The 13779-nt window shown below is 42.5% G+C and overlaps 1 protein-coding gene across 4 annotated transcripts in view; it reads left to right on the top strand.

Annotated features, from left to right (window-relative positions):
- Positions 1 to 6569: 6569 nt before the first annotated feature.
- Positions 6570 to 13779, top strand: part of HTR7 (5-hydroxytryptamine receptor 7) — a 121813-nt gene continuing 114603 nt past the window's right edge. For all 4 annotated transcript variants that reach the window (XR_006165120.1, XM_042790487.1, XM_042790492.1 and 1 more), the window contains exon 1: positions 6570 to 7461. Coding sequence is in view for 3 of the 4 variants with exons in the window: in XM_042790487.1 (XP_042646421.1) it covers positions 6935 to 7461 (527 nt within the window). In the remaining variant the exon portion in view is untranslated. The remainder of the gene's footprint in view (positions 7462 to 13779) is intronic.

The raw sequence follows: 13779 nt of genomic DNA on the forward strand, positions 1-13779 counted from the left end.
CGCATCATCGCGGGTACGCTTCGGGCCGGGGTGCGGCACCAAAGGGCTGCGATGAGCCGGGGGAACGGGTGTGTGGTGAATGTCTCGGGTCTCGGGCGGGGCTGTGAAGATCAAAGCAGGCTCTGAGGAAGATCGAACCTGGTGCTGAAGGAGATCGAAGCCGGCTCTTTGCACCCGAAGGAGAGCAGGCCCAGGCTCGGAGCCATGTCTTGTACCCACCAGGTGGAGCAGTAACCTTGCTCGACTAAAGCACTACCAGTTAAACTAGTTGCACTCCATCTGAACACTGTCAGTAGAAGAAAACAAAAAATAAAAATAAATAAATTAAAAAGCTTTCTAGTTTTTGAAAGGTCTTCTCTTTCCTATGTTAGCTACAAAAATGTGAAATAAAACCCCAAGCTGCCATGTCAAGAAATATAACATGCAATAGGACTGAGGAATTGTAATATACCAGTAATCCAATTCACTGTGTAGCGCTGTTACAAAAAGCACAGATATCATTATACCACTGTTGAATAGCACAGAATTTGTAAACACACGGGTGGTAATTACCACTAGGGTTTTTTCTGTCTGGGGATTTACAGTAGCTGTAAGAGAGAAGGTCTGCAATTCCTGTTCAACTTTGGGTGGTACTCCAGGGCCTTGGCCGGGCCAGCAGTCCTTGGCTTTGTCTGTCTTCAAACTAGGCTAAATGTTCACAAACGGAAGCCTGGGGGGTATCTGGAGCTCTGAATTCTCAATGAGGCAAAAATGCTTCTAACCAAGGCCAGGGTGTCAATGGTGCCAACTGCTGGTATGTCCCTGCTTATGGGATCTGTCCCTGGTGCAGCTTGTGCCAGCTGTGCCTGGGGACTTGTGGCTCATTTCTACCAAAGAGATCACACGGTTTACAATGGATGACCGAGAAACAATAATGCCTTCTTGGCATGTTTCTGGCCTTGCTGTCTGATGTGTTACAAAGGGCCTGGGATGGTGGTGGCAGAGAAGCTACTTGTGGGCTGCAGAGACTGGACAAGGAGCTCAGGGCATCTTTGAGAGTCGGTAGGCAACAGCCTGACACAACTCTGTAATAGGGAAAAGACACACCACTCTGAAAGGGGAAAAAAACCTCACAAACCAGCTGGTAAACCATCTTTGTTCTTACCACATCTATGGCAGCATTTTGTTCTTGACAATAGAGGGTCAAGATATTTCAGTAAATGAGCTCTGTTTCGGCCTATCCACATCTGTAAGGTGCTGGCCTGTTATATTAGATCAGCCAGTACTGCTCCTCTGCCAGTCATTCGAATAGGCAGCATAGCCTGAATAGTATTGTAAAGGCTTTTCTTTGATGTGTGTGAAAATGGAAGAGCTCGGACTACTATTCCAGGTTTTATTTGACTGAGTGTATGATGGAACTTGATTTAATTTGTCTTAATGAATGTAAAAAGCAATCCATAAACATGTATCAATTATTTTTGAATGGCCCTACTGCAGCAGTGTTCAGAGACATCAAACAGGATTCAGTAGATTTTGTGTCTGGCAATATACAAGCATAACAAACCTTTCCTCGAGGCACTTACAATGGAAAACATTTAAACAGATCTTCGTGCAGCAGATCTGCAGAACCCTATTTGCTATAATGGTGTAAGAATTGGAGTATGAAGCACTTTCAGCATCAGGTATCATGAATCATATACTCAGACCAGTGTACAACCTTATTTCCTACATTAATGACTCAGATCTTACCACTTCTGTTTAGGCCAGCCCCAGTGATCTACTGAAAACATCTTTGTGGTCCTCAGCATTAGGCCACAAACTTCTGACGTGCTTTCTTTCATTGGTGTCCTGAAGTCCTCCTCGTGAAGCCAGATCTCCTCCCTCCAGGTGTTTTCTTTCTCAATACACTTAAATCTCAAGGCAGTCCTTTTGATAAATTTTTAAATTTAATTTAATTTAACAATTGTTCTAATGTGTTTTCAATGGGCAGCCCATGGTAGCAACGATTAGATTTTTTTGCTTTAGTTTTGCATTGAGCACTTTTAGGAAGCTAAGATATTATTTGGTACTACCTATCTCAGCAATTCAGTAACATGAATGTCACAGTCACTTTTATCATAACCTCATAACCTCAGTAACCTCCTTTGTAAAGGTGCAGACTGAATTTTCAAGGGTGGGAGCTCTGATTTTCTGAGTGATACAGAATTTTTAGCATAAATTTCACCTTAATTGTTTGTTTTCTTTTCAGATGACAGCTTGCTGCTGTTAGTATTTGATGGTTCCAAAAGGGAAGACATAATTTCACATTTAAGTTGCACAGATGCGAGTATTTATTTTGACAATTATAAGAAATGCCAAAGATAAGAACAGTTACCTCTCTGGTTTACTGCCACAGAGTGGTGATGATTTATTTGCACAAAGACAAGAAAAGGCAGAAAAGAAAACAGCTGCAACATCTTTGCTATAAGTTGGAGAAAGAGTGGTTTTTGCTAAACAGTACATGCTGTGAATAAAAATTGAGGTTTCTGTAATATTTGTCCATGGAATTCTAACCAGTCTCTGTAAAATATTTTAAACATTTTGACAACGTATTTCCCCAAGGCAGAAGAAACATTTACCTATACTTTATTTATTGTTCCCAACAGCAGGTCCTCACTAGTCTTATACTGGTTTGCAAGAAAAAATGGTGAAAACAAAAGGAAAGGGAAAAAAATATAAAAGACAAATTAAAGCAAAAGTTTATGAAGATAGACTGGCTCAGGCAAGGAAGGACAAAAAAAGGGAACGTCTGTTTATTTATTACATTTCATACTTGTGTTACTTTCCTGCTGTGCGTCCAACATGTAATTGTTTAAGAAGGGGAATGTAGCAGCACCTTTAAGCTTTCGTGCTAAGATGAGCACAGCTGTTGTTTTCTAGAGGTGGCTGTGTGGGGGAAAGAGTTACCATGCTGGGCTGTCAACACTTTCTCCTCCACTGGTGAAGTTCTTGTGCTGCACTCCTTGACCCGTTTCAGTCAGGGTGCTCCAAGTTAGCAAAGACCTGCTGTGTTGACAGACTCTGCAAGCATTAAATCCTCTGGAGAGGGACGAAGGTCCAGGATTTAGTGCAAGTTCTTCCAACAGAAACACTTTGATAGATACAGTCTGGCCTCACTAAATCAGCATGTACTGGGGAAATTGTATTTCCTTAGCTGGCTCTGATGATGTCTATCTGACATCAGCTCATTAACACGGGAGCAAAGAATTGATACCAATACCCACTGTCATATTATACACTTAGTATGAATCACAAATGCAGAAGATGTTATACGATTAACACTATTTCTGGAAGAGGGGAAGAAAATCAAACAGAAGAGGAAAAAAAAAAAAAAAGGAAAAGGTTCCATTCCCCCCCCTTTTTTTTTTTTTAATCTAGAACATTTTTATATAACAAAAATGAACAATCAAAGATGAGGCTTGCAAATAAAGTACATTATCAGGTGTGAACAAAATAATTTAACTTCAATAAATGCATGAAGAGTGAGGGACGAGAGCCTTAGCACAGAGTCAGAGGTATACAGAAATATGAAGAGGCTTTTATACATAGAAAGCCTAAATCACTCAAAGGACAGGACATTACTAATCTCAGCCAAAAAACTGATTCGATGATATTTATTGAAGCTTAATGGCAGGTGAAAAAGTAGCATCATGGGGGAGAACAAGTGTTATCTTGTTATTCTTGACACCCAATCAGCCACTTGTTTCATTTGTGTATGCTGTCTGGAACTTGTTGGGATTTGTAAATAGGGTCACTGAAGACAAAAGTGGGATGTACACTTGGAAGGATCAACTCCTACCTTCATGTATCGCTATTTTAAACACACGGGACAGCTGTAGTCTCATGGAGTGATGGATGCTCTCCACTTTCCCAAACACCAGGCATACAAAAGCCTCTAAAGCCCTCAAGGAAAGCACCTCACCAGATTCAGCCCAGCCCTGGAAACTGGAATGTTACTCTAGGTGTGTCCTAGTGAAAATCTTTCAAGGAAAATATTTTAGAGAAGTATCAGCTGCTTCATTGTGCTAAGGTTTCATATTTTCCCTGCAATAGTATGTAAACCCCTTTCTATATGGTACATAAGCTGACTTAAATTGGTTCATCTCTTCAAAGACAAAATTATGAGAGTAAATGCAAATAATGGTAATGTAAGACCTTTGAGAAGGAAAGAAATCAGGTGATTAACTTCCAATGAAATGTATGGGAATTTAAGGTACAGAACAAAAGATAAGGTTAAATCCTCCTTTCAGGTTGGAATGGGTAAGAGTAACATGCAAATGATTCTGTGTATCATCCAGTGAGTACACTTAGAGTCACGTTCCAGAAATGTATTGAAAAGCTGTCAAGAAGAATGACTGATTTAATGAACTGTGTCAACACATTTGCAGGAAGCACCAGATTATAATTTGCTCTGCTTTAGTGACATTTTAAGCAACTGAAAAATTGCTTTTACAGTGAGTATTAAACTGTACAATGTTATCAGCTTTTATGATATGAATCTATTTTGAACAAAATTTACCCAGTTCCTATCTCCTTAGCTGTACTTCAGACACTATTTTTTAAAAATGTATTCATACAATGAGGAAATAGTCTCCTTTCTCCATGTTCTGCCTTAATGCTTTAACTTATTTTGATGTACCCTTGCCATTTATAATTTGCTTAGCTATTTGCTTAGCTGGGGAGGAGGGAAAAAGGACTTGCTTTATCACCCTGGAGTAGTAAGTCACCTGAAGCCCGAGGCTCATGAACACATTCTGGGTGGTTAAACAGGGAAAGCCTTTTCTGTGAGAGGACACAGTGAGGCAACTAACAAACTGCAGGAAAATACGTGACTAAATAGGAAAACACTTCCAGCTCAATAATGGTCAAAGAGCTGCTCAACTAGATCTCATTCTTGCCATGTGAAACTTGCTTATTTTATTACCTTAATCAAATCAAGATGTGGGGAAAGAAAGCAACTGAACTCCCAAACCCTGCTCACTGCCTGCTGCATTTCTGACCACAGGAGACTGCCTCCGCTCAGATTGTCAGACACATCTGACCCCAACCCTCAGTCCCATGCATGCTCACGGAGGAGCTGGGCCAATGCGGAGTCACATATGATAGAAAACCTGCTTTCAAGAAGAGGTGATGCTGACAGAATGGAAGATTTCATTAAAAACAAGAAATTCTGTGAGCCAACAATGGAAGCCTCAATTGCTATGGATTTATGTTTCAGCAGTGTCTATGAATGTCAGATGAGGTTTTTTTCTGATAGCTGGGTATGTGCTAGGTCTTCCTTCAAAGCAGATTTTTATGTCTGTATGATGTGAGATCATACTGCAACTTCTTCTGCTGCTGGGCCACACACGCTGTTCTTCTCTCTGTCTGATCCATATTTAAATAAAACTTGCTATAGTGTTGCTACCTGCAAGACCTCTCCTCATTCAGGTATCACTGACGTTGGGCAATGGTTACTGATCCATCTGGGGTCAACGGTCCTCCTTTCATTTCCTCTCTTTCTCTAGTTCATCTGGCTTCTATCTCTTGTTGGAAATACAAGGGGACACTCAGGAGCAGGTGCTTCCTGGTTTTAATCCTTCCTATCTAGCATGTTACTATACCAAGAGGTGTAATCTTCTGTTGGCATCCCACGGGTAACTGAGAATTCAGTCAGTTTTCACCCCACTTGGAGGCAAGAATATGACTTAAAGGATCGGGAACACTACTGAGCCCCAGAAATGGGCTAGTATCCAAGAGTTCAAGGAATCTGCAGGAAAAGCAGGTAATTCAAAGCAATGGGATTTTCTTGTTGTTAACTTTACTAAAAAGATTACGTACGGAACTGTAAATAAATTTAAAATAATCCTATATAAATATTAATAAAAGATTAAAATCTAGGTAATGGGATTGGCATTAATTTAGTAGGAAGGAGAATCTGTAAAATTGAAGATACAAATAAATACTTGAGATGAACGTGACGTGTTGTTGGGGGATATTTCTTACACGAGAGGACACTGTTAACCCTCCAAGCAGCAGCCAGGGTCCTGCTGGACCCGAATCTTTCAGCACGCACACTTCCAGAGCCACTTCCGAACCAGCCGATGTCGATGCTGGGCTGCAGTGGAGCAAGCGCGCCGGGAGGCGTTCACCGGGCCCCGCTCACCGGGCCCCGCCGGGGCGGCTCAGCCTGCCGCCGCTTCTGCTCCAGGCGCACCCACCCGCCCGCAGCTCCTCGGGTGCCATCCATCCATCCATCCATCCATCCATCCATCCATCCATCCATCTATCTATCTATCTATCTATCATCTATCTATCTATCTATCTATCTATCTATCTATCTATCTATCTATCTATCTATCTATCTATCTATCTATCTATCTATCTATCTATCTATCTATCCATCTATCTATCTATCCATCTAATCTGTCTATCTATCTAGGGGGGCGGGGGGTCCCGAGACGCCCCCCGCCTGGAGCGGCCGCGGAGGAGGAGCCGCCGGCCGGGGCCGGGGCGGTGGCGCGGCCGGGCTGCGGTGGAGGGGCGCTCCCCCTACCTGCCGCTCGCAGGGGAGGAGGGAGCGGGGGGCGGAGCGGCTGCCGCTCCGTCCCCCGCCGCCGTCGGAGGAACAGCAGCCGCGGGTGGGAGCGGGCGGTGGGCGCGGGTGGGCGGGGAGCGGCCGCCACCCCCGCCCGCCCGCCCCTCTCCCCGCGGGCTGGGGGCGATGGCGCCGTGCCCACCCCCCGGCCGCCCGGGCAGCGCCATGGGCGAGCCCGGCTGCTCCGGGGGAAGTTGAAGGCTGGGCCCCCCGGCGGGCCGCTCCGCCGGCTGCGAGGGGGCGGGCGGCGGTGGGTGCCCGAGGAGGAGCCCGAGCATCTCGGGCGGCGGGGAGAGCCGGCGAGCGGGCAGAGGGGCTTCATGGGCAGCTCACGCCAACATGGTCCTCGCCCTCAACGGCAGTCACCTCTACGGTAACCTCCGGCCCTTGGTCCTGGAGGACCCGCGGGCGCTGAGCGGCGGCAGGATGATCGCCGGCTCCTGGCCCCCGCGCAGCCTGGCGAGGCTCGGCCCGTCGCCCCCCCCGTCGGCGCTGCCCACGGCGAGCCCCCTCCCCGCCAACGACTCGCAGTGCGGGGAGCAGATCCTCAGCTACGGCAACGTGGAGAAAGTTGTCATCGGGGCCGTCCTCTCCCTCATCACCCTGCTGACCATCGCCGGCAACTGCCTGGTGGTCATCTCCGTCTGCTTCGTGAAGAAGCTGCGGCAACCCTCCAACTATCTCATCGTCTCGCTGGCCCTGGCCGACCTCTCGGTGGCCCTAGCCGTCATGCCCTTCGTCAGCGTGACCGACCTCATCGGCGGCGAGTGGATCTTCGGGCGCCTCTTCTGCAACGTCTTCATCGCCATGGACGTCATGTGCTGCACAGCCTCCATCATGACTCTCTGCGTGATCAGTATCGACAGGTGAGACGCCCGGCGCCCCGCGGCCCCCCCCCCCCGCCCTCCCGCCGCTGCCCGAGCTCCGGGGGCACCGGCACCGCCGCCCCGGGGGCCGAGGGTGGCCGCCGGCGCTGGGGGACTGCCGTGAGCGGGTCGGCCGGGGGGTCTCTCTTGCCTCCTCCGGGTCCCTCGGAAACGGGCTGCAGACATGCTGAGGGCAGGGAGGGAGGCGAGAGGAAACCTCGCAGCCTCTCCTGTTCGAAGGAGCCCGCCGGGGCGGTGCGTGCTGCCTCAGGTGCCGAGTTATCCCCCGGGGAAACTGCTCTGCCGTCCTTACAGGGTCCAGGGGTCGGAACGAAACCGGAGCCAGACTGTGGCTCTGTACAAATAATGGGGCACTCGCAGCTGCTTTGAAATTTGCAACGTCTGTCTCTAAACTGCTTTATACCACAGCTAGATTTGAGCTGATGCTTCCAAAACTGGTGACAGCATAACCTCAGTGAGTTCAGTGGAGTTCAGTTTTACCAGATCAGAGGTGGCGCAGGAATTACAGCTTATTAGGGTTTTATCACTGTTCTAGGGCAATCCTAGAATAGCTCCATTTCAACTAACAGAACAATTTTTGACAAATAATGTTTTGTTTGAAGGAAAAATTGCTTTCAAGTTTTTGCTTTTTTTTAAAAAAATTCTGCCCTCTTAAAAACCAAGCTATGCTTATTGACATTTAGCTTCTCCCAAAAGATACGGGCACTGGAGCAATAAGGAGGTGTATACAGTCTGCAGAAGACGATCTTAGGCATTCATTTCTGATGTTAAGGCCATACCTAAGATGTCACATTTGCCCATGTCTAAGCTCTCCTCTGCAGAGGAAGGCTAACAGATTCCTTCGTTTCATGCAGGTCCCTTTCTAAAGTAAGTTGCAGCCTGTAACTTCTCTCTTCCACAGCCTAAATCCCTTGCCAAGAATTTTAGCATCTAGAGGGAGACTTCATTACAACTCAATACCATTAGCAGAAATTGAAGAACTTCCTAACTAGACTGTAGAAGTAGTTTATCAAGTTGAATATCCACCAGTAGCCTTGACTGTCTTTTGGAAAATTTTTGGAAAGAACTCTACATTAGGTTTCTGCAAAGAAACAGTCTTTCAAAAGAGTTTCCCACAATAACTAGGGGTTGTTTCATGCCAAGGAGCATCATGGTTTATATTAATTTCAAAACTTTAATTAATGTATACGCATCCCCTGCTCCAGTGCTCTTTATTTTGTGACTGTTATAATGCTAGCAGTTACCTGTAGCAATGAAATCCACATACAGACTTTGACTGAGTATCAAAGGGTGGTGTTTTGTGTTTTTTTTTTGTGGTTTTTGTTTGTTTTGTTTTGTTTTTGTTGGTTTTGTTGCCTTGAAATTTGATTTTAACTTAATTCCAGTATTGTAAGAAAATCTGAATAGGATTATCTACCTTTCCGATGTTATCATCTGTTTTTCTATCCTATTTTTAAGATAGGTGATTTCATTTTTCCACTCTCTCCACATAAAGTATTTCCATTCTTTGATTGTTCTTGATGTCTATCCCTGAGCTCTCCACCTCCATTTCTAATAACCTTTTGAAGACAGGTTAACATTTAACTGTATTTTACACAATGCTTTCTTGCCCAAGTAAGGATGTGTGACTGATTCCACACTGTAGCACCGGAGTAATTTAGTTTTACTATTTTTCATTTCTTAGCTTAACATTTGAGGTCACTGCTGTATGCTGAACAGGAGCTTTGACTGAACTGGTCAAAGTGATGATTGCATCTCATGCTGTCTTCTTTCCGTTCTCCTTCCACTCCTGTCTCCATCCAAAATGTCAACAAGAGATACAGCTATGTATTTAGAACAGAATATAACCTATTTTGAGTGACTGATTTTCATTAACCAGAATTCTCTTCTTGTCTCTCTCATTCCTACTTCTATCGCTGAATGTTTATTGAACATGATCTCTTCATAATTCATTGTACTTTTGTCTACTCCCTACTTGAAATTAAAATTCTGTGAATCATGATGCTTTAACCTCTGTCACCCAAATCCATTGTATAGTTACGATAGATGATATCATACATAAAGGAATACAAGCCAGCAGTTCATTAGCAAAATGTCTCTACCACTTGGAAATAAAGAATTAAAAAATCTCCATGATTTGTGATCCTATTTAAAAATAAATAATCTTATACTGTTTTAACACTGCTCAGTCAGGACAAAGATTAGCTTGGGATGTTAACTAATCTTTGAATAGTGAATATGTACAAAGTATGCAAATCAGGGAGAAATGATGAAAATTAAATGTGAATGATGAAGTGTTACCAGTGTAGCATTGATCTTAATGGCTCTATTTTACTGACAGTTGTTCTTACGTAGTTAAGAAAGCCTTGAACGATCAGTGCGGGAGATTTATCTCTGAAAAAATTACTACCTCTGGATAAAGCATTGTATGTGGTATAGGAGCTTGCAAATCACAGTGTATATAGTGTATTAGAGGGTCAGACCATCTTCACAAGGACCATTTTTCCATGGGTTCGATGGAAGCACTTGCATGTGTGACAGGTGGAGAAGATCTCTGATGATACAGCCCTTATTATCTCAGTGCAAAGAATACAAATACAAGATGAACCTAGAAATCCAGAAGCAGGGAAAGAATAAATGAAATTCATCGTTCATCAACTTGGCCGCTATCCTCAGTGCCATTTAGATACATTTAAACCTTGTAGCACAATTAAATGTCCTGGGGTCACATGGGAGACGTTTTGTTTAGGGAGAAGGGTTAAGATGGGGCAAAAAAAAGGAACATTTTTGAAGCATAATTGTGAATTGCACTGCCACTTGGTTCTTCAGGATGGATTAGGAAACCTTTGTTGTGATCCAATAAAGTCTCTCCTGGAGGGAAAGATGAGGCTGTTCCAGACAGTGCAGAGGCAGCAAGTAAGTTGGATATTTTAAATTTTTCATTGTTAAACCTCTAGATTCTTTCTGAAGTAGATATGAGAATCAATTGAAGGTAAATAGCTGAAAGAATGTTACTATTGAATTTATCTTTTTTTTTTTTAAAAAAAAAGTTTTTTTTAAAAAAAAAAAAAGTTTGTTACAAACTGTTAGACAAGGTTTGTAGGGAGAGGTAATATCTTTTGTTAGAGAAACAAATATAGCTGGTAAAAAAAGAAGCTTTGAGGCCCTTCCAAACAGGATAAATGAGTAAATTGAAGAGGCTTTTTGATTTGTTTCCCTTGCACAAATATATGCTACTCAGCTTATGCCACCAAGAACCCTGAAATGCCAGCAGCTGGCAGGCCTGTTGCACACAGAGATATTTTGCTGCACAGTCCTTAGTGGCGGATGCATTTTTCATCTGAATTTATCTGTTGAAAAGATCTGAAAGATGCAGATTAGTATGGAGTCTACAAAGGGGCTAGTTTCATTCTGTTGGAAAAAAAACATCTTTTTTTCCTAGTCAGACACATCAAGCACTGCTTATACTTTTTAAGTTGCTTCTACTTTAAGTATTATAAATGTTAAGACTGCAGAGTAGATGTTAGTATGCTATTACGGGGATCTTTAACTTTGTACAGGGTGCACAAGAGAGAAGCTAGTCTGAAAATGTAATTTCATTATCCACAAAAATAGATATGTGGAGATCATGAGATAATGTCCTTAACAATACAAAGATTTGGACTATTATGCTTCTCTTCAGATCATATATTTCCTTTTATTTCACAACATTAAAACCTCCACAGATCTCTATCAGGGTGACCTGAGATGAGTGCATTATTTTTGAGGTATCTCTATCTTATTTAAGCCCCTGCTTTAGAAGAAGGCTACCTGCTTACAGGCAGGTCTGTCAGAACTAAAACAGATGTGACAGCGAGACAAGAGTATTTCAACCTTTTCAAATTTCATAAGAATTAAACAGGCAAGACAGTTTGATACTCAGACAATTGATACTACCTTCATTGTACTCACTATCCATAATACGAGGGGTAGCTCTGGAGAAAGGTAGGAGTTACTGAGGCTTCGGTGGGATAATTGTGCCCCAGTGAATAGTAGTTTCCTTTAAGAATTTATTAGCGTGTTTTTTTTGTTTTGTTTTGTTTTTTTTTTCTCTTAAGGCTCCACTTTTCTGGTTCTGAATTAAATAAATTATACTACATTTAGATTCTTTTACATTTAAAAGTGAGCAAGCCTTGGGAGTGAATTATGAGGGATGGATGTAAACCACATCTTACTGGGTGAATGAACATATAAAGGGAATTAATTGAATTTAAACTGATGGTGTTTGCATGCTGATTCATCATGTTCTTCTGACCCAAGACAGTTACAGAAATCCTGTTTTGGAGACTATCCACTGGATAACTGCATGAGTAGCAATTTTTAATTCAATTTAAAAATAGCACTTTGGCTTAGAAAGTGATAAAGTAACATAACTACTCAGATACAGTTGATGAATTATAACACTTTCCCCACACCCACATGAGTAATGAAACACTTTTTGGGGAACTTTTCCAGTCTGTATCTTAGCCAACAATTCATGACTATTCCAGACTCCCATTAAATTGATGAGGATTTTGAATTTGTATGCAAATGACACCAAAGTGAGTCTTTTCCTTGATCCTGACACAAGGATCCTATACACAATGATTGTTTCTCTCTCTGTCCTTGTTTGGTGTCTTTTGCCATACTCCAGGTAAATATGAGTACTTAGAATATGTTAGTCCCTAAGAGCTCACCCATTTCCAGTATCCTTGGTACATGCCTGGGAACTGAGGGGGCCTCAGAGTGCCTCACAGGAAGAACTTGGGACTAAATTTAAATAAAGACTTAAGCACTTTCAAGAGAATCCAGGTGTCTAAATTCTGCCTACATCCAAAACTGATAACATAACCTGAAAACCCTGTCAGCAGTTTCCTAAGCCTAATGGAACCTAAGAGCACTGCATGGCTTCCCATTCATTAGAAAAACGATCTTCTGCCTTCAGGGCATGGGTGGAAAATGCTGCAGTCTGTTCTGCCAGCCCTGCTCAGTTCCTTCAGAAAATACATGTAGAATATATATGTAGAGATAGATATGAAAAAATCCAATATGTAATATATTTTGGATCTAGAATAAATGTAGGAACCTACCAGCAGTGCCCCCCCATGAGATTTTGTTCAGTATATATATATTTACACAGAAATAACTGAGGAATTAGGAAAAACCTAAAAGAAACTATAGGAAAAATGTGTGATGGAGTTACTGCAATTAAGGTCTATGTTGCAGAAGAAAGTTTTGGGAACAACATGGCAGCTAATTCCTAACCACCACTACCATCACAACGGCCATTCTTTCCATTGCTCAGCCTGATAAACAACTGTACTCTTTCTGCTTGTCTAGCTTATGAAAGGTACAGCATTGATACACTAAGGTAGAAAAAAACAGATTTATTTTTGTACCTTTACATGTGGTTTTTCCAATTTAGTCCACTTAAACCGTGTTCTTCAAGTTGTTGTAGCTTCTTTTTGCAGAAAAATTATTGCCAAACACTTCTGCAATCTCTGTCTTATTATTTACATTGAAAAGAGGTACAACATAAATTTTTTCTCACAAATCCTGAGATGAAGAAGTTGAGTTGGAAGTTGGATGCATTAAGTAGTATAAGGCATGCAATGTGTACCTCTCACTGAGAGCCAGCTACAAAAGTGTAGATGAAAGTGGGCTGTTTTGCTGTACTAACTTCTTTAGGTACCTTTCTGTGGCATCCTCAGGTATCTTTTCCCATGTCATGTAGGCAGCCTGTAAGAGATGCAGTAACTTTTACACTGTAACCTGGTCTTGGCCATAGGAATTGTTTTGTTGTGTCTTTGCAGAGACATTATGCTTCATGACTAGACTGCCAGATGCACAATAAGTAAGATGGGAGGCAGCAAATAAAAGATATTTTATCAAATAGATGGGCTATTTTGTAAAGACTTAACAACTCAGCAGTAAAGGGGCTTCTACCGCCAAAACAACTTGGAAGTTTTGTCCTTCTGCAGTGGGAACAGGCATAAGACCTGAAGTTTGGTAGGTGTGCCTTGTGGCTGCACAGTAGAAGCTGACAAAGTTTTGGAAGCTAGAAGATGTTATACTAAAAAAAAAAAACCCAACATAGATTGATTATTTTATTGCTGTTATATACTGGATATGTTTAAGTAGTGTTACTGAAAGGGAGTCATGGAGTGTGGAGATGCAAGAAAACCTAGAGGTGGCAGTGAAAAGGTGACTAAAATTGGTAATGTTCCAAGATATGCATGAATAGGAAATTATAGTTCAGTCAATACCAGGAGATTTTCA

Source organism: Tyto alba, unplaced genomic scaffold (genome assembly GCF_018691265.1).
Source record: "Tyto alba isolate M040663 unplaced genomic scaffold, T.alba_DEE_v4.0 Super-Scaffold_1, whole genome shotgun sequence".
Classification (NCBI taxonomy): Eukaryota; Metazoa; Chordata; class Aves; order Strigiformes; family Tytonidae; genus Tyto; species Tyto alba.